Source organism: Crocuta crocuta, unplaced genomic scaffold (assembly GCF_008692635.1).
Source record: "Crocuta crocuta isolate KB4526 unplaced genomic scaffold, BGI_CrCroc_1.0 scaffold479, whole genome shotgun sequence".
In the NCBI taxonomy this organism is placed as follows: domain Eukaryota; kingdom Metazoa; phylum Chordata; class Mammalia; order Carnivora; family Hyaenidae; genus Crocuta; species Crocuta crocuta.
The window spans coordinates 804877-830081 of record NW_027531875.1 but is presented as its reverse complement, the minus strand read 5'-3'; the positions used below and the strand labels follow the sequence as shown (position 1 = coordinate 830081).

The following is a 25205-nucleotide window of genomic DNA, read 5'->3' as shown; positions in this document are numbered from 1 at the left end:
AGGTCACGATCTCATGGTTTGTGCAATGGAGTCCTCGCATTGAGCTCTGTGATGTCAGCACAGAGATGCTTGGGATTCTCTCTCCCTCTTTCTCTGCCCCTCCTGTGCTCGTACGCACACACCTGTGCTTTCTCTTCTCAATCTGTCTCTCTCAGTCTTTCTCTCTAAATAAATAAATAGGCATTAAGAAAAAAAAAGTAAATGCATATTATGCCCTAGCAGTGATTAGTGCTATGAAGGAAAAAAAGGATGCTCTTGCGAAAGTCACCTAAATTCTTTACATATTAATCTCCTAATCATTAAAGTAGTAATATTAATAATTACTTCACAGAATAACTAAAGATTAAATTAAAAAGTATATTTTCAAATTCTAACAGGCAATAGTTAAGCTTAAAAATCCACGCTTTTATCATAAGGAAGGTAATTTCCCCAAAAGTCATAATAATATTATTGACTTAATGAACTGTCGACACAAATATTCAGATGAAAATATACAGATTATCCCTGCTGTTTCAATGTATTTTATGTATTACAAACTTGTTACATATTTAAAATTATGTGACAAGTCATGAGGAAAGTTTCAGAAATACCTGTGGCTGTTGGCTGGGTGTCCGAAGTAGGTCTCCAAGTATGCGCTGTCTGAATAAACCACCATCTTTTATCTTCGTAACTGTCATATTAGCTTTTTCTCCAATAATATTGGAATCGTTAATCTATTTTTACACAAAGTTATTTTACTAAAAAGGTTATGATAAATATGACTGCATTAATTTTTTAATTAAGCAAGGTTGAAAATGAATAAAAGTCAAAGATGAAAAAACTCATTCAAAAAAGCAGTTTGGTCACATTTTTTGAAAAGGCAGCCTCTTCAAAAATGAGCATAATCTACCCCCCTCAAAAAAGGGCTAATATGATTGTATGATCATATATTGCATCAATTACAAGTTGAACTGAAAGACTAAAATCAACCTGAATATTCAGAATAAAGCATGTCTAAGAAAATCAATTTTCCAAATTTTATTTTCTCAAAATGTTGTATGCTTTTCCTGAATATGACCATTCTGATAAATGATTGTTGAAAGGTTGAATGATTTATTTTTCTTTCCACCTGAGAGTCAACTTTTCCCCTTCCGCATTTTTCACCCCTGACTATCCTGGTCTCTCATCCATTTGTGGAATTATATTTTTTGCCAATGATAAAAATGAATCAAGTCAAATAAAAATGTACAATGTGGTCATTCCAAAATCCCTCTGCCAATATGGTAGCCTTCTCATATATACAGCAGCTAGCAAAGAGACAGGAGTCTCCATGCTGGGCCCTGTGTGGGCTGAAATGGTGATGAGAAATAGAAATGATGAGCAACTAGGGAAGGACTGGTCAGAAAAGAGACAAGGGGGTAAATGCACAGACATCATCAGAGACAGCAAGAGGAAGACTAGTCACTAGAGCCGCTCAGCTACAGAATCTGCTAATTCTGGTTTGGGACCATGTGTTTTCTTAAATAACCTTCATATCTTTCTGACTGTTACTATTCTAAACATCCCTAGTCTATGTATGGAACATTATATGTTACATTTATGTATGGGGGGGGGGGTTTGGTCTCCTCTTTCTCCTCTCTCTTCTTTTTTTCTTCTTCTCTCAAAATAGTCCTATAAGTAGATTTCTGTATTTTATTCCACCTTATGTCACGGACATCTTTCAGGGTGAATATATGTGGGTCCACACTATATATGGCTGCATGCTACTTATGCTAAGGTTGTGTCATTTTAACAACATTCTCTTCTCTTGATGGGGGATAGGTTGCTAGGTTTTTATCATTACAAATACTATCACAGTGACTACTTTTGTGCCTACATCATTTCATATTTGTGTTCTTATTTCAGTTCTTATACAGTTCTTATACTTTTGTGCCTACATCATTTCATATTTGTGTTCTTATTTCAGTTCTTATACAGAAATATATATATTTCTATATAGAGAGAGAGTTATATAGCTGAGGTTGCTAAATCATAAGGGATTTATATTCAGATTTTACTAAATAATCCCCTAAAAGGATCGTACTAATCAACTTCCTCACCAACAGTGCATGAGAGAGACCATTTCCTCACACTCTTACCATTACTTGAAAGCATCGTCTTTTTAATGTTTGACAACCTGAGCCCCCAGACTCCACTAGACTCCTCTCCTTCACATACTCTGGGTCCAATTCCTCTCCTCTGCCCCCTTCACACTCCCAGCAAAGGTAATTAGGTAACAGTTTGACTCAGGAACTCAATCTGGGGGTACACAGGGTAACCTATAAGCCCTGCCTGGGATCCTCCTGCCCGCCCGTATCTCGGGTCTTCTACCACGTATTCCTGGACTCTTTCTGACGGGACCGCAAATAAAGTACCAACAGCAGCTCTCCATGAAAGAGAACATCGGATGAACTTAGAACAATTTTCTGCTCCTCAATTTCTTTTTCTTAATGTTTAGTCTATAGCTTGCATTTTTAAAATATAGACGGTCTCCAATTCTTTCAAAAAATGAGGCAGGGTGCAAATATGCCGGTGACACAGAGAAGTAAACAAAAGCCAAGCCAGAGGAGGGAACCTGTAGAAGATTCTGCTTTCCAGGTGCACTTCTCCACTGGATGGTCCAGGAGTATCCAGCACACGTTCCCTCCCGTGTTACTGTGACTTGTCCCACCTCTTCCACACTCTGGAGAGCAAACTGTAAATCTGCAGCTGACGCACTGGCGGGAAGGCCTGCACTCAACCGAGGGACAGCAAATAGCAGGGGTCAAAAATTCACAAACCAATTTCACCCTTAAAAGCCATGAAATGTGTTACATATTATCCCTTGTAAGCCAACTGTCCTTTTCCAATATAGTCAAAATAAAATTTCTATCTTATTTATGCCAAGAATTTATGAATCTCTTGGAAGCAAAAACTACATGAGTAATATACCTCAGATGATAGCCTTGGCTCAAATACTTTTATTTTTTAATACCGCTTAACTTTATAGATAATCTATAAACCAGGGATATAAAAGAAAAACTTTTGGAACTATAACCTGGTATATCTGGTGAGATGATAAAGAAAAAGTGAAAATATAATTTGTTCTGGATAATTCAGCTTTATGTCACTAACATAATCTTAATGATATAAATTATATACAGAAATGGTATTAGAAAGAAATACACCAAAATTTTTATTATAGCCGTCTAGATTGGCACGGTCCAACTGATTGAACTTTTGTCATATACCTTTGAGAACGTGTCCATAAGCTTGAATGTCAAAGGTGCCACTTAGAGGTGGAGACGCGGCTTGAATTCTCTGAATACGAATCTTTGACTCCCCTGGCCAATTATTTCCTCTGTAAACAGACTCATTCTCCGTCTCATTTGTGATTATCTAATTTCCAAAATAAATATTGATAAAATGATTACACATAACAATGGCTAACATGATTTCTATTTCACCACCGTACAATCCTGTGACATGACATAAATGAGCTGCAGGTATTTAGGATTCTTCAGAACATTACAGAGAGTCACAAAAATCAACACAGGCCATACCTACATAACTGCAATAATGAGGCCAAAGTCAACTCAGTCATCTGTGCAGCCATCAGCTGGAACCACAGTAATACCTCATTAATTCAGAGTATACCCTCCATCACTCAACGAACAAATATTTACTGAACAGGCGTCCCATTCAAAGTACAGTGCTAATCACTGTGGGGAGGCAAAGAAACATGAAGATGAAGTCTTTGCTATCAAAAAACTAAAAATCTCTTTGGAGAAAATAACACATGGGGACTAGAAACCTAACAATACATGGAAGTATGTAATCAGCACAGATTCTGATCCAGACTCGGGAAAAACCTGCCTCGTGTTGAGTGCCAATCAATCGACAAAAGTGACCCATGCTATAAAAATCCATAAACTGTAACTGTACTAGTGAACCCTCATGGTTGTCTGTGAATCTTGTGGAATTTAAAACTATAAGCCTCACTGCCTACAGAAAGAAGTAAACAGAATTGCCGAAAGACATATGTTCATAGCACCTTTATTCATAATAGTCCCAAACTGGAAATAAGACAAAAGCCCATCAATAGGATGGTTAAATGGTGGTATATTCACACCATGGAATACAGTAAAACAATGACAAAGAATGAACCACAGCTACAAGCAACATATAAATCTCATAATATCAAATAGAAGGAGCTAGACACAAAAGAGCACATACTATATTATTTATTGATATGATTAACATTTAACAGATGTGCACATTACTGCGTGTATCTTTCACTGGATTTTTTTTTTTAAAGGTCACATATGTCCCAAATACCTTAATTTAACTTTGAGTGAATAACCAAAGCTAGAGGATACAATTACTAATTATAATGAAAACTGAAAACTGGGAGCTGATGTCACAGATCCTTTGACAACACAAAGCCCTGAGTTAGTTACTGCCTTCTGTTATCTAGGTAAGAATAAACAATTGAACCATATTTATTCACAAGACGTTCATCTTGAAGACGCTAAGATTCCAACATTGCACCAGCATGGGGTAAAACAAATTTTGTGGAATACTTAAGAGTTTTCTAATATTTTTAATCACAGAATCAGATTATCATTAAGCAAAACACACTGAGATTCTCACAGCAATATTTAATTATTATTTAACCCCAATCTAGAGCTTATTATACTTGTTTTTGATTCACTGTGGAAAATTATATTAACTCATTGTATAGTTTTGAAGAACACTAAATTGAAAAATACTTATATTTATAGTATTTAATACTGATCTTATTATAAATAATTCAAGCAGTACAAAAATTAGTCAGATCCTTTCGGAACTTTGGAAAACTATATTTTTCCTCCCAATACCAATTTTGATGCAAGCAAAAAAATGGTGTTTCTAACAGAAACAATTTAAAAACATATTGCAGAATCTCAAATTTTCTTTCAGCAATGTCTGTTCAAAACTTTTATTGAAAGAGCCCACAGCATTTCCTTTTCAGTTAACAGAGAAAATTCTACTTAAATCCATTTCTTAAGAATCTTTCCCCTTGATTTTTCCCATAGATACATTTCATGAAAATTTTTTTAATGCTTAAAGTGAATTTTCATGATCAAGTTCAAGAAGACTCTAATTCATCATTTATCCTTAAAATAATTCTTATCCTACTAAAAGATATTCCATCTGAATGTCAGCCATTTGTAAAAATTAAACAGAAAGATTATTAGATCAAAGCAAATTTCCCATAAATTGAAAACAGTAACTTATAAAATTCTGGGCTTACCTGTGCAAAGCTCACAGCCATCATGGGTATATTATAACCACAATTATATGCAGTCATGGAGATAGAATATTGGTTGGTAATGCTTGATCCATTAATTTTGGTCTGATTCACCTGAAAGTGCTTTAAAAATATCCCTTTATTTGCTAATGCTGGAAGTCTTCTCTTTGGCATTTCTAAAGAACATAGAACAAATGGAAAATAAAATTGCATAGCTTCTGCTGCTTCAAAGAAAATCATCAAATAATATTTATGTCATGGAACAGGAACAGCTGCTTAGAATCAAATTTTAGAAAGAAGATCTTAAGACAAGCAGTTTTTGGAGCTTGGCAAACTTTTACTTCTAGAATATAAAGAAAAGCATTAAAGTCTGTTGACATATGAGCTTCATGAGGTAAAAGAAAATATTTAAAAGCCACCAAACCCTAGGTTTCATGTAGCCTTCTGTGGGCTTGTTAGCTCTGCTCTGTCCTAGGTTCCTAGATGTGGTGCTCACTAAGTTGTGAACTCCCGGAGGACAGGACTCGGGCTGTCCTGTTCACAGCAATTGATTTAGTAGCCAGTACAGTGTCTGGCACCTGGTAGGTGCTAAATGCATGCCACCTATTGAACTACAACATCTATCTGAGCAGAAGTGAGCTGTCTTACATATGTGCTCCACCAATCAAAATCTAAGTTTTGGTGAGAGCAGATTCAAAAGAAGTGACTCTAAAGTAGTACATTTAATTTTTACCAGCTGACTCATGACCTTGCACTTGAAAACAGTTCCAAAGGAAGGGATTTTAAAATTCCTCGGAAAAATGGGAGTAGTCACTTTTTAAGGTGACTATTCAAAATTAGGATAATTTTTTAAAAGATCACGGTTGAATTGTAAATATTTTATTATCACAGCTCATATATCTGAGTCTGACATGACTATAAAAACAATGCTTAGACTACTAGAAAAAAGTTTTCATTTACAGTATTATTAATTATCACCATTATGTCCATGGAAATATTCAGTTTAATCCTACCAAAGAGATGCCAATGTCAATTGTTGCCTTTTAGGAACAGATATGTTTATAGTTAGTTTCTCAAAAATCAAACAAAGCAAAATGAAAATGTTTGCCACAGTTTACATATCTGTAAACAGAACTCAGGACTATAAAGACTAATTCTTGCAATAATGGCAAAGTTTTCATTAAGCGTACATTTATCCTTAGAATAAAAAAATATGATTTAAATAATAATATTCAGATAAAAGAATGACTCAAATATTTAGAGATTAATGTTTCCATGTTAATTAAAGAATACAAAGAATTTCCATGGTAATATTTTACTACAAAACAGATTTAGATGGTTTGAATCAATATGAAATGATACACCATACCATCCCACGCAGAGACTGTAGATGTCTGTCCAATGTACACTGTGTCCACATAGAAAACCTGTGATTCTGATGCCTTCTGTAAACCAATCCTCTGAAGAGAAAAATTTGTCCCAGTGTATTTGGTTTGTATGAGGTCCAGAAGGTCTATGCAAGTATAGGTCCAGCTGAAATATGGTTGATTAATTAGGTGTATAGGTCAGTTGTAATGTTTAATGTAAACCAATACACACTAAAAAGCACTAAAATCTTAAAGAGTAAAAGTGTTTTTTTCCCACAAGAAGACCATCAAACACACTTTATTAGCACAGAAGTGCAGCCATAACAAGAAACAGCAGACAGAAATTTAAACTGGTAGCAAAAGACTTAATGTTGTATATATAGGTTTTCTTTCATTTGTAGCCTTGACAATAGCCATACCAACGTGAAATATTCTGTAGCAATAGGTAAGGAGTACACATCTTGGTGTAGAACATATGAAGAAAAACAAGACACAAGAATGAAGTAAACTATTTTAGTAAAAAATGTCAGGGATAGAATGGTAAATTCAGTTCAGTACCAAGAAGCAAAACTGTAACTTGTTATTACTCTCAAAGAGCTCACTAGAGTTGCATTATCTACTGATAAAAGTGCTAAGTGATTTATAGTACAGTACCTCATAAATGTTTAATTTAGATTCAGATTTTTGTACTTAATATTAATTGCATTGGAATTCCATGAATTACAGTTAAGCAATTCAGCCATGAGAGTTTGCAGCAAAGAGAAAAATATCGCCATCAAAATAACTAAATACAATTTAACAATAATGTTTCTTTATATTAGCCACTACTGTAGCTATTAACTGACTAGTTTGAGCACCTTCTATTCCAATTTCCTTCATGGTTTACAAACTCATCATGGGATCCACATCAATGCATCAAACCTTAGGTTAAACTACATATCATTTTTAGAAAATTATGTGCAGAACTATAGCAAGATAAAAGTACTCTTTAAATAAATATGACAAAAGTATTTAGGGTCTCAGTAGAATTCTACCCTAATTATATAATTCTGAAGTTTAAGAAACTACTACTTAGGAAACAAAAAAAAAAGAACCTACTACTTAGAAAATTTAGTATACTAAACAGGACCCTTTATCAGAAAAAAAGAGACTACAAATGATATTAAAACTTAAAGTGAACAGAACACTGCCTTTGTGGTCAGATTATAGTGTGTTTTTAAAATAATTTTTTAATGTTTATTTATTTTTGAGAGATAGAGCATGAGTGGGAGAGTGGCAGAGAGAGGAAGACAAAGAATCCAAAGCAGGCTCCAGGCTCTGAGCAGTCAGCACAGAGCCTGACGCAGGGCTTGAACTCACAAACCATGAGAGATCATTACATGAGCTAAAGTTGGATGTTTAACCGACTGAGCCATGTAGGTCCCCTAGATAATAGTGTTTTCTAAAAGAAAATCATATTTCACTTTTCAGATTTTGAAACCTGATTTATAGTTACAAACATCGCTGTTTTGGAAAGGTTATACAATAATTATTGGGGGGAAATGACACTTCTACACTAACATTGTACTAAAAATAATTTAACACATCTATTTGATGTTGGTGGCCTACCTAATTTAAATAAAAGCAGATCTAGAAATGTGCAATAGGAGCAGGGGAGTTTGCTTTGCTTTGATTAGCAATAATTTTAACCAGTGAATCCTATTCCTTTAAAAATCATAATATTCTTGTTTAAAGATCTTGTAGCATTTAGGGCAAAGGAAGCCCATCAGTCCTATCAAATATAATGCATCTTCAAATTACCTCACAGCAGATAAATTGGAGGTAAGAGGAAAGACCTAGTTAGCAATATGGTAAGTGATGGTTTGACTAATATGAAAGAACTGAGATCTGTAAAATGTTCCAAAATCCTGCCACAGTGAAGGAGTCAAATGCATGCAGGTGGCACTCACCAAAACTAAAATTGTGAATCTAATCTCTTCAATTGAGGCACGCAGAGACTGTTTGTAGCAAAATGTACCTGGAGAATACTTTTTAAAATAAAAAAAAGTGTATATATATGCATGTATGTGTCTTCATTATGACTCTACTGTGTGTGAAATTTGTGTGTGTGCTCTCTGTGGAAATAAAAAAGTGGATTGGCATAAATTTCAGTAGATATAATAATAAAAACCAAAACATAATTATGCAGAACTAACTTGTGCTTGAGGGCATGGCACTTATAGTCATTAGATAGTTTTCTTAGGCTCATCTATCTTCTTCCCTTACATTTCTCTGCTTGCATTTCTATGTGTCTAACTTTTGGCAAACCAAGCATTAAAAAGCGTCTCTTCTCCCTTAATTCTGGAATATTCATGGAAATATTTTATTAGCTCTGCTCATACCCAGGAAGCACCTTGTTTTCAGTGACCAAAGTTTAATGACAATACTGTGATAAAGCAGTCTCTTTCTATCTTCCTTCAGTAAGTGGGAACATTATTAGATTTAATAAGACATAATTTAAATTATAAGGTTTACCATTGTTTTGTCTTTTAAATGGTCATGGGTGATGATAACACTAGAATAGTTCTTATTTTCATCATCTTATCGATTTATTTTTGGCTCAACTATTCATTAGGATGCTAATGTAGAGGGTATGAAAATGGCAGTCAGATCTATGGTGCACAGGGTTGTCAAAAAGTAACAAAACATGGGGTACCTGGGTGGCTCAATCGGTTAAGGGTCCAAATCTTGAGCTTGGCTCAGGACAGAATTTCACAGTTGTGAGATAGAGCCCTACATCAGGCTCCATGCTGGGTGTGGAGCCTGCTTAAGATCCCCCCTCCTCCTCTTTCCCTTTGCTCTTCCCTGCCAACACACTCTTTCAAAAACAAAACTAAAAAAAAAAAAAAACCCAAACTAACCAAAAGCAAAAAAAAGTTAAAAAGTAGCAAAATTGGGTTTGTTCTATGTTCAGCTTATATACTATAACTTAGGTTTTACATTCAGAGTGTAACTTACTTGTTTCCCTTAGTAAAGTTATATGTAAATTGTATATCGTTGCTTCTAGTAATCTTGCTTCTGTCTTGGTATTGGAATTTTAGAGCAATCTGATTTGCCAGGAATCCTTTGTAGGCTAAACATAACTACACAGAAAATTAAAAAAATGAAATCAGTAATAATATCTTAGCTTTAAGTTGTTGCATAGCAATTCAAGTTAACTCAACCTAATCCAATAAATCAATATTGATAATTTTCCACACAAAATATTTCAGCACACAGAGACAGTAATAATTAATTTCAGCCAGTTAGGTACAGAAGAATTGAGAAAGATTTTCTAGAAGAGGAAGTGGAATTGAAGTGACCTTACAATTAATGATTAATTCCTTATTGTTTTCTTAGATATGGTTTCCTTAAAAAATCGAAAGAATTCATTCCCTCTAGTCATGTAGCAATGTAAAATTTAAATCCAGCTCCAAGTGAACTCTACAGCAGATGTAAAAACCCATCACAATGAGGAGATAAACACTCAAGTAGATTAATTGGGATGTAAATGCAGCTGAGCCTTTAGAAGTAGAAATGAATGTCACTGTAAAAGTTAAATATCAATCTTAATGGTCTACAACATCTTAAACATACCAAATATATTTAGAATTTAGAACTTGAGAATGTGTATCACAATTTGAGGGAATTTTAAAACTAGAGAAAGGGTAGATACGCCTATGATTGCTAATCTCAAATACCTATCCTAAAACTACCATCTCTGCTCATGATTTCCCTTCACTTTTCCTTGACTAGAGACCCCAAACCATTCTACGATGCCTATCCATTTTTGTTCTTCTCAATAAACAAAGGAATATTGAGGAGATTATGCATTTTTAATTGTTTTATTTAAATGTATATGCAAATAATTTTCTCTGAAATAATAAGATAAAGCAGAATACATGTGCATGAAACTACGTATTTAAAAAAAATTTTTTTTTTGAAAACCAACAGAAGAGGAAATCGCAAGCCCCCAGAATGCGAACCACAGTACCTGTCTAATGTGACATGATTTCACATGACAGGCAGTTTTCCCTGTCTTAAATTTCAGGAAATTTTATTACCAAGGTATTTTACAGATTAAATTAGCATATCATTTTGTTGAGTTCACCTGATTATAAGGAAATAATAAAATGTCTCCATATGGTAGTCTGTTTGGTTTAACATCTGTGGAGTCAAAAAGAACAGCTGGGTTTTTCAGGGAATAACGACCACAGTAAGCATCAGTTTCCGCTGTCTTCTGCCCTCTGTTAATAAGTTCCTGCAGAAACAGTAATATTTCAAATGAAAACATGATTTATTGTCCTGCTTTATTCCCCCACATCTCCACGCAATTCGTTCAAGTTCCAACTTGGATCCCTTGCTTCCCACACCACTTTAACATGAAATAGTCTCTCTTCTTTTAAAGTCTAATGCTCTTATCCTATATCACTCCTTTAGCTCTATAATCATCTTATCCCTTGTACCTGTATTTGGCTATTTCCTAAACCTTATCTTTCTCCTTATATCATGCACTCTTAAGGATATTTATTAATTCTTTCCACAAATATTTTTTTAGTAATTTTTTAAAGCTCATTTAGTTTGGGAGAGACAGAGAGAGTAAGTGAGGCACAGAGAGAGAGGTGGGGACAGAGGATCTGAAGTGGGCTCTGTGCTGACAGCAGAGAGCCCATTGTGGGGCTCAAACTCACAAACTCACGCGATCATGACCTGACTAGAAGTTGGACAATCAACCAACTGAGCCTCTCTGGCACCCCTCCATAAATACTTATTCAGTGTTCACTATGTGCCAAGTTTTGTTTGTTAATTTCTTTTCTGTTTAATCTTCAAGGTTTGAGCGGTGACGAACTCTATCCCCATATGGATATTCCCTATCCCATGAAGTTTGGGACAAAGAAACTAAGGATTATAATATTGAGGTTGAAGAGAGGCCTCTAACTCATGTATAAAACATCAAGAAAGATAACTCAGAGGAAGCACAGCATGGGTTGTCTCTAAAGATAAACAAGGGTTATTTCAAGGGAAAGGCAGACTAAGGGGCTTCAGAGAGGGCAAAATAAGTGCAAAGCAGCAGGGATATGAGAAAATGGTGCTGGAAAATGCAAATAATCAAAGTAAGAGAGAGCAATGAATGTGTGCCATGATGATGATGGGAAATAAAGGATGAAGGAGCAGAGTGTAAATTACTGTGCAATTCCGAGGCTGCTAGCACTACATTCAGGATAGAATCCAAGTAGACATATATTTATTAAATTAATTTGAAACAAGAGCCCATTAAATGGAAATATTTTCCCTTTTTTTCACTAATAAATATGCTGATTTAAAGCATCATGTGATATATATTTTTAAGGATTCATATTTATTTCTAGGTTATTGACCTAAACCAAATAAGTAGCCTATATATTCCTTATTCTTATGCAATTAACTTGGAAATGGTGACTATCTGACTTCCTTGAATTTTCAAAATAAAAATTAGGAAGATGAGAGTATTTTGAAATTTTCTTTGCTGTACATCAAAGAAAAATCCTTATACCTCACCAAAGAAAGAAATAATGACTAGGCATTATACTAATTGGCCAGAGGGTAAGCTCTAAAAGCAAGGAAAGCCCTACAAATTATAAGCTCAGAAGCCAATGAGGAAACAGGATATACTCTGCGTCCAAGTAAAGAAAACAAACAAAACACCCTAAAATCTTATACTGTCCATCTTCCTTACTTTCTCTTAATCAAGAAAATTCATTTGTGGTGAATTTCACAAATGAATCACATTACAATGCAAGGAGATGCTTAAAACAGACCTTACCAATAAATGTGTAACAAAATTATTTTTGCAATTTGACAATAGAATTAGCATTAGTACAAAGAGAATTACAAAATTCCAAGCATTGATACAAATTCTTATTCGATCAGTTTCACTGTTCATTTAACATTCCATACCAGGTTAAAATCAGCCTCATAATCTCTAAAGTATTTCACAACAAATCCTTCTTCAAAATCTGCAATTTGCGGTGAACACTTGGCAGTCACCATTTCTTCCACGGCTGCCTGAAACTAAATTAAAAATATGAGCTTTAGTAACTTCGTTATCATGAAGAGTTAGAGCATTCATAATATTACTACTCATTTCACTAATTAGTTATAATAGAACATTTGCAAAATCCCCATACTTCAGCCATCGTTATGAGATCATTTCCTAAAAGTTAATATGTAGTAATTTTAGTGTCTAGTGACTTTTTCAAGAGTTTTATTTTAGAATCACAACAATTACATCCAATTGGGTAATATTAGCTTACATTGTTGTTAGGTAAGGTAGACACACTTGTTTAGTAGTTTTTTTTAAAGAAGGCAATGAGGCAAATCTAAATGAATTAGCACCCCATTAAACAGGTTCCAGCTGAAGAGTTTTCCCCATTAGCTCAAAATTATCCAGAAAAAAACTATACACTTTAATGCATTCTGTTTTTCAAAAGAAGATTTTCAGATACTATAAGACTGCACTGATGATTATTTTAAAAATAATAAATGATCTTAGACTATACAGGAATTGGTATACATTTATTCACAAGTTTTCCTGTAATTTCCACATCTACTTCTCTGGCAAAGCACAGATATAATTAGCATTCAGAATTAAGGAGATAAAGTAAGATCTTTAATCATCAAACAAATATTAACTTAAACTCATTGTGTAGACAGTTGTCAAAATTCAGTAAGTCCCAAGTAAACATTCTTTCTACAAAAACAGCTGCCCCATACAGAGCTACACTGGATCCTGTTGGCACAGATCTAAGAACCCCCCCCCTTGCATCCCCTCTGTCTCTGTGGTACTTCCTCTGTTCTCTACTCTCTTACAGGTTGGCTCCAACCCACCATGCCAAGTAAAAGAGTGTATTACTACTCCTTAAAGTGTGGGGTTTGTATTGTTTTGTTCTGATCTGTTTTGTTTTGTTTTACTAGAAAGGTGATGTTTAAATAGCTTTATATTTAAGAAATTAACTAAGACCATACTTCAGCTTCTGATGACCAAGGAGTCAGAGGCTTTGAAGTGATTCCATCCCAGTTCAGTGTGAATGTGTCCAAACTGGGTTTTCCTTTAATTTGTTCTGTAATATCCAGGGTGACATTGTTCCCTTCAATCATTTCATAACCAAGCAGATCAAAGTCTCCTGTGATGAAGTACCAAATATGTTACTTGATAAAACACCAACATATCCATAAATAACAAAATTAGTTTTATTTAGTTGTATTATCACCAAAATAAAAGGTGGGGGTGATGAATGGGAAAGATGTGGATCCTTGAATTTGAGCTAAAGATTTAGCCACAGCAGAAAGAGCAAAACAGCAGATAAAGTGCTATTCATTTAAGGTTCAATATCCATGGCTTAAAAGAAAGTATTATGAGATAAACAAAAGGAGGTATCAGGACCATGAAGTAAAGATCAATGGTTAGTGAGATATTCCAAAACTTCTTTTAGTTTTGTTCCAGTACCATTATAGTATAAAGGGCTAGGTTGGGTTATTGTTATTTTCTTTAAACATGAATACAGTACAAAACTAACTTCCAGGAAACAGTACAGGCCTGTGAGGCCTGTTAGTACAATCTCACTTTAAAAGAAATAAGGGCTTATCCTCAGATTTATCTCAGCTTTGGGAAGATGCTTCACCAGCAGAATCCCACTGACCTCTGAGTAAAGTCCTAGAATTTGATTTGGTACTTATGATTTTGGTACTATATTTCTTAAAGTTGCTGCTAAAGCTGTAAAATTTCTCTCTGAAATATAGATATATTCCTGGGAGAACAAGGATCATCATATCTTCATTTATATAGAATTTTCACAGTCTAACCTTTGGGAAATTTTTAGAATTTCATTCATGCTAAATGAAATTCTTTGCCCTCCATCCAAAAGCAAATTAACAATTTTATAAAATGAGACATAAACAATGAATTGGAAAATAATGATTGCCCAATACATATTCAGGGACCTATTTTTGAGCTAGACAGCCCAAGTACTAAATTTGGTTGTTAAATGTGGCTTTAAGACTTGAAAATGCAAAACATTAATAGGAAGTTAATAGCAATAACTTGAAAAGAATAGAGAGGTCAAATAATTTTGGAAAAATGCTGTATTAAACACAGGTGAAATGTTTTCTTTCAGTTATTGTTTTTATATGTTTGTTTTTTCACTGTAGGAATTCTCAGGGATTTTAATATTCTAATAAGTTCTGTCAATCTTCAAAGGCAAGTTGGGGTATGCAGTTTCCCATGAGGATTTGACCATAGAATCCTTCATCATGCAAGATCTGGCCAGACTAATGTCTCTGAGGCATACTAACTACTTAATCTTTATTTCCAGAATTCATGTCTTTGCTATTTTTGCTAAAATGAAATAGCCTATTATAAAGATGGTGCATTTATGGTATATAAAGTAGATTTCTCATGTGCTGAAGCTTTACATTCCTTGAAACAGGACTGAAATTTTAATTACAATAGAAAAAAATTAACCATTTATTTTCTATTTCTCCTAAATGTGATCAAGGCTATGAATCCACTTCTTTTTCTCTGTCGTTTTACTTTGTTCAGTGGAGTTGTAGAGGGTATAAATTTGTTTCCTAGAGACAACTTTACAGAAGTACAAAATGAAATACATGCTTACCTCTAGTTGATATAAATGTTACCATGTAAACATAGCTTTGGGACTTTTGTGTTCTTATTACTTGAACTGTATCCGGTTTTATAGACCAGAGGTCATTTAAAGCTGATTGAAGTATGAAGTCAGAAGCATCACCAGGTATCAAGACTTGAATTAAAAAAAAAAGAAAGAAAAAGAAATAAAGCAAGAAAAGAACAAAAAAAGAAAAGAAAAGAAAAAAGAGAAGAAAGGCAAATGATTAGGGGTTTTAATTAAAAGAAAAAAAATGAGTTGAAATCTTTCTGCACTACCACAGCCCGCACTGATGTTTTATATTTGAATTTTTTAAAGTAGTCTGTATCATATGTTATCACTTAATAAAATTGTGTTTTGAAAGTAATTTGAGTTCATAACAGTGACCACTTCGTTGGATTGTGATTTCTTGAAGATCAGGATCATATTTTATTGTTTTTATAGTCCCACAGTAATAAGCATTGTATCTGGAAAACATTAATTACCCATTAATGTTTACTTATTGAAACAGCAGAAATAGAAAAATTATATTTTCAGGTTTATTATAAAATATAGAGATGCAATGTTTCTGTTAACAGATAAATTAGTGTCTCATACCTTTTTTTTGAGAAGTTGGAAGAAATATTTACTTCTCTGTGATAATGAATTTAATTCTTGTTATCTTAACTTATCCCTGTGAGTCCCAGATACATAAAATCCTTCTGTGCACTTAGATATACATTTATTGTGATCCTTATAAAAGAAAATGATAGTATATACCAGGAAGTTGTTTTTACTGATGCAATTCTTTATCCCAGTCTAAAGGTTTTTCTTCATAATATATTTTTAGCCTCTTTGGCTAGCATACTATTAAAACAATATTTTCCAGACAGTAGAAATGAACTAGAGCAAATTTTTATAATTTCATCTATAAATGAAGAGAAATGAAATTTCATCCTTCATTATTTACAACTTACCAGTTTTTTCCATGTTATAGATTAATCTATAATGGTAGCGGGAACATGAATTAGCTTCCACGCATGGACTGGTTACTGTGATCTTTTGAACTTCACTACTTGCAGTAGTTCTTTCCCAGTTTTCCAATGTTATAACCTATTTCCCAATTTAAAAAATATCTTTACTGTATAGAAAAACACATTTAAAAAGCATGAGAGCCAATTATTCAATGCCTCTTTATTTCTCTATTTTACTGCAAATGATAAAATATTTTAAAGTTTCAGTCTTACCAAATAACAGTCTCTTTCATTTATAATACAGATACTTCTAGCCACATGTCAATAATTTTCCATGACTGCTTTCCCCTCAAACAGTGTCTTCCATAATAAAATTAATAGCCAAATAGAGCTACATTTGAACATTAACTTTCTAATGCAGATCTATCATCATAGCAAACCTGTACTTCCTGGACAATTGTCGACTGAGATCTGATAACTTGTTCTTCGTTTACTGCATCCTCTGTTTGTTGCTCAGTATAGACACTTCCATACTGATACAGGCCAACATCAACAAAGGCACTCAGTCTATACTCCTGCAGCAAGATTTCAATGTAATATCTGAAAAATATGAATTTTTTCCAATGAATAAAATTTCAACACCATATAAAACACCTACTTGTGGGTTGATTTATGTATGATTTAATATTTAAAATCAGGGATTTTAAATCCCTGATTTTAAATATTAAAATTTGATAGCAGTTTGTTAAAATAAAATGAATTACGGAAGGTATCTGCACTAGAGATACAGAGTTGTCCCCATTCATGACTAATTCATTTAGTTTTGTCAATAAATATTTATTGAAAAAAAGACATTATTCTCCTGTCCTCAAGTAGCTTAAAACAAAATTACATTGTAGATTATAATGCAAACTCCCTGGCATAAAACACAGAGGGCATGCAGAGTTTAAATACTCTAATGTGTGTAAGAAAATAACAGGCAGACTTAGACATATCACATGTTTTGTATCTGAGAGCTTAAACGTGTCAGGGATGGAAGTTCCTCTTTAGTTCCTTGAATAATGGCTCCACTAATAACTTTGGAAATAAAACACTGCTTCAGGAAACTGTTGCTGATTAGATTGATTATGGTCCCTCCAACGAGCTGGATCATCTAACTGCCTGTGCAGGATAAGGCATTCACTGACCAGCTGCTACAGGTGAGTGAAGCTACTGGTTACCTACTTAAATCTCAATCAATGTCACCATTGCTCCCGTCTTTGGAGAGGCCAGCTGGGAGTTCCTCTAAATTGCCTCACATCATTCAACAGATACCCTTTTGTAAATGAAGAATAAGTATTCACAATTCATGAAAGACTCTGACTGAGAGACATTTATCACCTCTCATCATTCTAGGATGATGAAGCCCTGCGTCATCCCCTTCATAGAACTGATATAGGAGGATTCCATCAGGCTCTTGGCTGTTCTGAGAACCCGTTTGCCAGTTCTACCAAATGAATGTGGGCAATAGTAAGAAGTAGGACTCGAAGAAGATCCATTAAATTCTGTATCCTTGTTAGCAGCTTAAAAATAATAATTAGGCATTTTCCATGTATCACACATTAAACTGAGCACTTTATAGACACCATATTTAATCTTCACAAAATCCTATAAAAATATATTCATTCTCTTTGTTTATATGAATAACAGAGACTAAGAAAGTTTTAAAGATTAAAAGATTATTAAAAATTAGTAACTGATTCAAAGTAGAACAGGGTAATGAGAAAGATATGACTTAGAGATAGGGCCATATTATCTGAGTAGGATGAATTTGGCAAATGAGGTACCTTTGAAAAGGCCCCAGGGACCACTGTGCAATAAGCCAAGAACATGGCCTCAATTTCTAAATTCACAGCCATCATTATAAGTATCAGTGTGTAAATTCCAAGCTGTCTTGCAGAAAGCAGACAGCAGATGTATTACGACTCACTTTCATGTAAACTCTACGCTCCTGCCAAGCAGGTAAACTGAACGCACTTTCCAAGGCCAAGCAAAGCCTTGAAGTGTATTAACACTTACTAGCAGTAGGGATTAATTAGGTGCTCTGTTTACCCTGAATTGGCCCAGTGATCCTGATTAAAAAAGCAAATGTTTAAGTACATAAAGAAGTGATAGTAGAAGGAGGAAGAGAAAAAGAATGGAATGCTTTTCCCATGTCACTATTACTAAGGTTTCAGTGAGAACACTGAGTGTGATTGCTCTCAGGTACCTTTAATCCCAACCCTCTCTGTCTAGCTCCATCAGGTCTTCATGGTGCTGTCAATATGTGGAAGGATGGTGTGACAGAGTGAAGGAAAAACATCTCCTTCCATCTGAAAGTGAAGTCTTTCTTCATCCCTTGAATCTAGATTTGGCCATTTGCTTTGGCCAATAGGATATTAGCAGAAGTGATACAGCAGAGTGTTTAAAAAGATTATGTCCAATAGGAATTGCTCTCTTTATTACTAGAAACCCATTGATGAATTTGATAAGCCTGGGGAGCTCTTGGGAGATGAGAGACCATGTGAAGTGGGACATCCCAAATATCTAAGTTTCAGCCATGCCAACTGAGGCTCCTGATATATGAGTGAGGGCATCCTAGGCCATCAATCACCAACTAGAGCAGCCAGGACCAAAAGAACTGCCTGGCCAATCAAAAAATTGGGTTGCTTTAAGTTACAAAATTTGGGGGAGTGGTATCTTATGCAGCAAAACCTAACATACAGATGATAAATGGAAGATGATATCACTGAGTCTTGGATCTCCTTGTAACTTAGCTACTTTGAATATATCATGGGTTTTACCTCTTGCTTTCCTTTAATCCTGAATGCCTTTTTGAATGGGGTTATCTGGTATTTGAATGAAAGTGTCGTTTTCTCTCTGAACTTGACCTTTCAGCACTAAATGATGCACTCCTTAAGGGCAGGGACTAGATTTGAATATTTTTTTTATTAAATTTCCTGGCCCAATATCTAAAATAAATCAGTGAATATTAAATATATGTTAGGTGTGGTACCAATTCATGTGGTTTTATGCTTCTTCTCTAAAAATAGTCAAGAGCTCAGGTGCAGGGGCAGGGAAATTAGATGGCTGGATTGACTAACAAGTTCTAGTAAGAAACTAAGAACAGGATCAAGTAAATATCACAAAATTATAATTTATGCAATAGAAATATTTAGATTTAAAATTTCCCTGGCTGGCTGAATGCCAATATTCTTGGAAATATAGAAATAATATTTAATAAAATTATAGAAAATGACCAATTATAAATTAAGCCAATAAAATAACATCATTTCAACCAATAAAACAAATTGACAATATTTTTAGATATAAACTTACAGTTCTTAAATACCACACAACAGTTTAATGAAGATTTAAAAACCTTACTCTTTTCCTTTCTGAAGATGAATGTCATCTGAACGTTGTGTTGGACTGGAAAAATAGTTGTTGGCATTGGAAGAATGATATGCAATCCTCACCTTATCCCAAAAAGAAAGACACAGAGACAGACAGACAGAAAAGAACTTATTAATAAACCTTTTCAGCATTCATTTATCATTTATTATTTCTATCAGTCCTAGAACTTTCATGAATAGAAAGTGTGAAACTATATATTTTTCTTCTAAGATCTGTTATCCATGGTGAAATTGAGTTTTTAAAAATTATCAAAGCTCACTTCACACCTTCCACCCTTACCTAACATCAGCATCCCTATACCATGAATATGCACAAACCACAGCTTTCCATGATTAGCACCCTGATGGAAAATAAAGAGATACATACCAGGAGGAAGGTTGGTATTGTTAAATAAAACATCTTCTTGCTCTGTGGAGAGCTCTTAGGGGTTTAATCTATAAGATATCACTAAAAGTAGGCCTAAAAGATGTCAAAGTCACTAAATGGGTCTAGATGCCAGACTGAGAACACTCTGGGATTCCCATCAGGAAAGACTATACCATCTTTGGAGGAAACATGCTGAAAAGCTATGGTAAAATTAGAAGTCATATATTACAAGCAACAATTTAAATTTGTTCCTCCAGGTTGGGAGGCAATCTTGCCATATACATGTAGTCATAAAATGTTCTTCTGATTTGGTTTATTAGTTTTATATTTGTGAAATCCTCCTAGAGAAATAATTAAAATGCAGAATAATTCAATGTTCAATGAACTAATGTTCAACTGAGTATTATTTGTGGTCATGAAAAGTCAAAAGTAAACTAAAAACTTACCCACATGCACAAAGTTATCCAATTCAGTAAACCCATGCAATAAAACATTTTTAAGTCATCAAAAATTGTGTTGTGCAAATTATGTCATAAAATTTGGAAAATTAATATGTGAAAAATGATTATGAAATTGGATGCATGATCTTATTTATATAACAATAAAATAGACACAAAAAGACATTATAGACTTTAATCTCATAACCAAATAATAGTGAAATAGATCTAGTAGAATAGTGAAATATTTTCACTCTTTCCCAAATTTCCTAAGTATGGTTATAATTCTTCCATAATTAAAATAATCTTTAAAGGAAGTATATATTTTTTTCCTTCCTAGAGCAAATTTAGATACAGGAAAGCATTTTTTCCTAAGCCATGGGTTTTCTACGATGAAACATCACACGTATTAAAATAGCCACGAACCCAATCACGTGAAAATATCTCTCATAAACTCTTTAATATATGCATCGGTTTGGATTAGAATAAATGAGATACATATAAAGGCTATCATATTGCTTTTAAAATATTAAATAGTATTCTGCAGCTTCCTTACCTTATCTTTTGGATGTCCAGTTTGGCTGAAATAAATAGCATAACGGTCATCACCTTTGATGTAGAATCTATAGACGTCAGATTCCGGAGCCACCAAAAATCCACTGAAGCGTGCAACAAATGTGTCTTGCTCCATAGGCCAAATGTAAGATGCTGAATCTGCCCAACTTGCACCCATGTACCCTGGTGTTTTCTCATTGTATTCAAGTATCTCTTCAAGATGTACTGGCCTACTATTGTTCCAGACTTCAAGCCTTAGGCCTCTCCCACCTGAATTTAATGAAAAAGTATTCTCATCAGAATTTTGATCTGGTGTCTTCTTGGGTGGTGGTTATAGATATTCTATTGTTACTCACATTTTTAGAGCATACATGTAAACAAAACAACTGCACCTACCTGTACATATACCTGTACCCAAAGGATACAGTGCTGTTAGGATAGTCTACAATATATTTATGATTATTTCATATATTTACACCTCCGATTCTACATATATAAAGTAGGAGTGACATTTCTATTTGTGTGGCTGCTATGGGGATTACATATTACTAAGTGCTTTACTTAAGATAATAATATAATAATTATCACCTATGATATGACTCATGTTGCTTTATATAATTAAGTCTCAAAATTTCATGGTTCAGACCATTTGATTTCAAAACCTTTGCCGGACAAAAGTTACTCAACTAATGGTTTACAACTAATCAAAGAACAGACAGTGTTGGCTTTAAGATTTGTCATTATTTGTTCTTTTTCTTTTTGACACTACTTCTGCTATGAATTCATCTCCTTCTTGGACAGAATCAGAGAGAATAATCTCATTAAAGGGAACTTACACTTGCCAATGTAAACTCTGTAATTAAAAGTTTTTTCCTAATCCTAAGGGAGCCATCTCACTTTTTGTTTCTTCCTTGAAATACAACAATCAAACTCATGCCTTCTTTCAGCAGCCTGAAGTTGGTCTGGAGTGGCTGGATCTAGAAAATTAAGGTTCCTCCTCTTCTACTGAGTTTGTTCGGAGAGAAGCTTGTGCACTTTCAGCTTCTGCAGCAGAAGTGTGCTCTGATACATGCAACTTTCTTTAAAGTTTCTTTACCAACTGTGATTATAAAAATTCTCTTCTTAAACTGGTCATTTTCTTCTAATGTCATTCAAAACAAGGAAATTTAAGAGGTTGATAAACATAATTTTCTTGACTTGAAATACCAACCAGTGATATAATTATAAACCAATTCACTGCATGCACAAGATAAGAGAAACACACCCTCAAACCCATGCACGGCCTCTCAGTGCTACCACGGCACATGTCACTTTGGCTACAGGCCAAAGTCTGGGAAGAATTTGAGTTCCATCTCTCTCTTTCCTTTACCACTCTTAAAACATTCTGGACAAGTAAGGATGTAATCTCTGCCATTTATTTTTTAGCCACAGAAAGGCATTTATATAATTTGCATGTACCCTGCACCAACATTTAGTTATCTCATTTAATTGTAAATAAAGTTACCATTGAACTCATTCAATAGAGATGTGCTGTTTTCAGTAGGGTGTCTGAGGAATTTAGGCATGGTGCAGCTTTGATGGAGCTATTTTAATGCAAATATTTCCTGATCCAGAAGGTATAAAGAAGAAAACTAGGAAGACATTTATTATAACTCTCACTACAAATTCTAAATAGCTCAAATATTTTTTTGTTACTAATTGTTACAGGCTGAATGTTTGTATCCTCTCCAAAACTCATATGTTGAAACCTTTATGTTGAAGCCCAACATGATGTTATTAGCAGGTGGGACCTTCGGGAGGTGTTTAGGTCGCCAGATTGGACTTAATCTCATAAATGGGATTAGAGTCCTTATGAAAGAGGACTCTCTAGTCCCAGGGAGGTGCCATCTCTGAGGAGGCAGGCCTTCACCAGACATCCTATCTGCTGGTACCATGATCTGGGACTTCCCAGCCTCCAGAACTGTAAGACATTAATGTTGGTTGTTTAAAAGCTACCTGGTCTACGGTATTCTGTTTCAGCAGCCAGAATGTACTAAAACTCTAATGATACATGTCTTCCTACATAAATGCAGAAATGGCTGTTCTCTCTTCTGGTAACTTACCTGGATATACAGTTCTGAGAACATCAGGTTTAGGGGGTGTCTTGCAGCATATGCTATTTTCTGTGACATTCAAAATATTACAGGCTTGGCCTAGAGAGAAGCAAGGTGTAGAGCTATTACTACAGAGCTCTATAATGCAAATCATAATCAGCTTATCCTGAAATAGTTTTTTGATGAAAACCAAGTTGCATAAGCAAGGAAGCAAAGCTGGGCGTTCTTCATTTCCTTTATATGTTACCCAACAAGGCATATCAGTCATTAATTGTCATACTTTTTCCTGGCAAAACATCACAAGTCTGAGTTAGAAAATGTTGTAATTTCTGAGAAACACAATTTTAAAAAATGATAAAACTATGTCACTGTTAGAGATTTCACTTCTGAGTCCAAATTGAAGCCTTATATTTTGTCTCCTATAGAAAAGGTGCTGAATAAACCCATGATGTTCAGAATCTAAAAAAGCTGATGATCACAGCCCTCTTAGGTAAAATAAATAAATAAATAATAAATAAAATGACACTACAGTCCAAGTTCTCCAAATGAAAACAACAGAGATTGTAATTTGTAAATGGTATTTTCACAGGCAGACTGAAACCAAAACAGACAAGGGTTTAAATGAGAATGATTATACTTATCCAAAAGCACAACTGGAATTGAGTGAAGAGTCTATGTTTTAGACTTCCAAGTGTCCCTCAAAGTCAGAGCCTCATGTAAGGTCAGTCCAATAAGTATTTACAGACATGGGAATCACAGCCTATGGAAAAGTGAGGCAAGGGATAGCAAATGGAGGAAGGTATCTTTTCCAAGTCTTGTTTGGTGGCCTGGAAAACATATTTCTACACTACCTTTCATGATTTTGAATGCTCTGTGAATGCAAGGTAATTGAACTAGAAAACAATACATTTGAACAGTATATTACACCAACTTAGCCTATTTTGTTTAGAGCAAGGGAAAGATACATAAACAAATCATTATTTTCAAGAAATCAACAAGGATTCCTCAACACCCAAAATATGAATAATCCAATTAAAAACCGGGCAGAAGACACGAATAGACATTTTCTAAACAAGACATACAAATGGCCAAAAGACACATGAAAAAATGCTCAACACCACTCATCAGCAGCGAAATACAAATCAAAACTACAATGAAATATCACCTCACACCTGTCAGAATGGCTAAAATTAATAACACAAGAAACAACAGGTGTTGGCAATGATGTAGGGAAAAGGGAACCCTCTTGCACTGTTGGTGGGAATCCAAACTGGTACAGTCACTCTGGAAAACAGAACGAGGTTCCTCAAACTGTTTAAAAAAATTACCCTATGACCAGTAACTGCACTACTAGGTACTTACCCAAAGAATACTCAAAGAATACTTACCCAAAATACTAATTCAAAGGGATACATGCACCCCAATGTTTATATCAGCATTATCTACAATAGCCAAATTATGGAAATAGACCAAGTGTCCATCAAGTGATGAGTGGATAAAGAAGAGGTGGTATACATATATATGCACATATACATATATATGTATATATATACAATGGAATATTACTCAGCCATAAAAAGAATGAAATCTTGTCATCTGAAATGATGCGGATGGAGCTAGAGAGTATCATGCTAAGCAAAATAATCAGAGAAAAACAAATAGCATATAATTTCACTCATATATGGAATTTAAAAGATAAAACAAATGAGCAAAGGGAAAAGAGAGAGAGAAGGAGAGAGAGAGAGAGAGAGAGACAAGCAAACCAAGAAACAGACTCTTAACTATTGAAAACAAGCTGATGGTTAACAGAGTGGAGGTAGATGGGGGGATAGGTTAAATAGTTGATGGGGATTAAGGAAGGCACTTGTTATTAGCACTGGTTGTTGTATACAAGTGTTGAATCACTATATTGCACCCTTGACACTAATGTTACACTGTATGTTAACTAATTGGAATTTAAATAAAAACTTTTTTAAAAGGTAACAAATTAAAAGAAAAAGGAATTACTGAGGATTTAAAATCCTGGACCTG

General features: G+C 34.3%; 1 protein-coding gene across 1 annotated transcript in view; it reads right to left on the bottom strand.

Annotated features, from left to right (window-relative positions):
* The window catches only part of PKHD1L1 (PKHD1 like 1), a 149037-nt gene that overhangs the window by 107053 nt on the left and 16779 nt on the right, over positions 1-25205 (bottom strand). The window contains exons 11-25 of the mRNA XM_077772932.1: positions 23184-23273; positions 21083-21351; positions 19694-19785; positions 16729-16888; positions 16292-16427; positions 15327-15470; positions 13681-13838; positions 12613-12726; positions 10787-10936; positions 9655-9779; positions 6660-6823; positions 5294-5466; positions 3249-3396; positions 2594-2748; positions 591-713 (exon numbers count right to left, since the gene is read on the bottom strand). Of these exons, the coding sequence (XP_077629058.1) occupies positions 591-713; positions 2594-2748; positions 3249-3396; positions 5294-5466; positions 6660-6823; positions 9655-9779; positions 10787-10936; positions 12613-12726; positions 13681-13838; positions 15327-15470; positions 16292-16427; positions 16729-16888; positions 19694-19785; positions 21083-21351; positions 23184-23273 (2201 nt within the window). The remainder of the gene's footprint in view (positions 1-590; positions 714-2593; positions 2749-3248; positions 3397-5293; positions 5467-6659; positions 6824-9654; positions 9780-10786; positions 10937-12612; positions 12727-13680; positions 13839-15326; positions 15471-16291; positions 16428-16728; positions 16889-19693; positions 19786-21082; positions 21352-23183; positions 23274-25205) is intronic.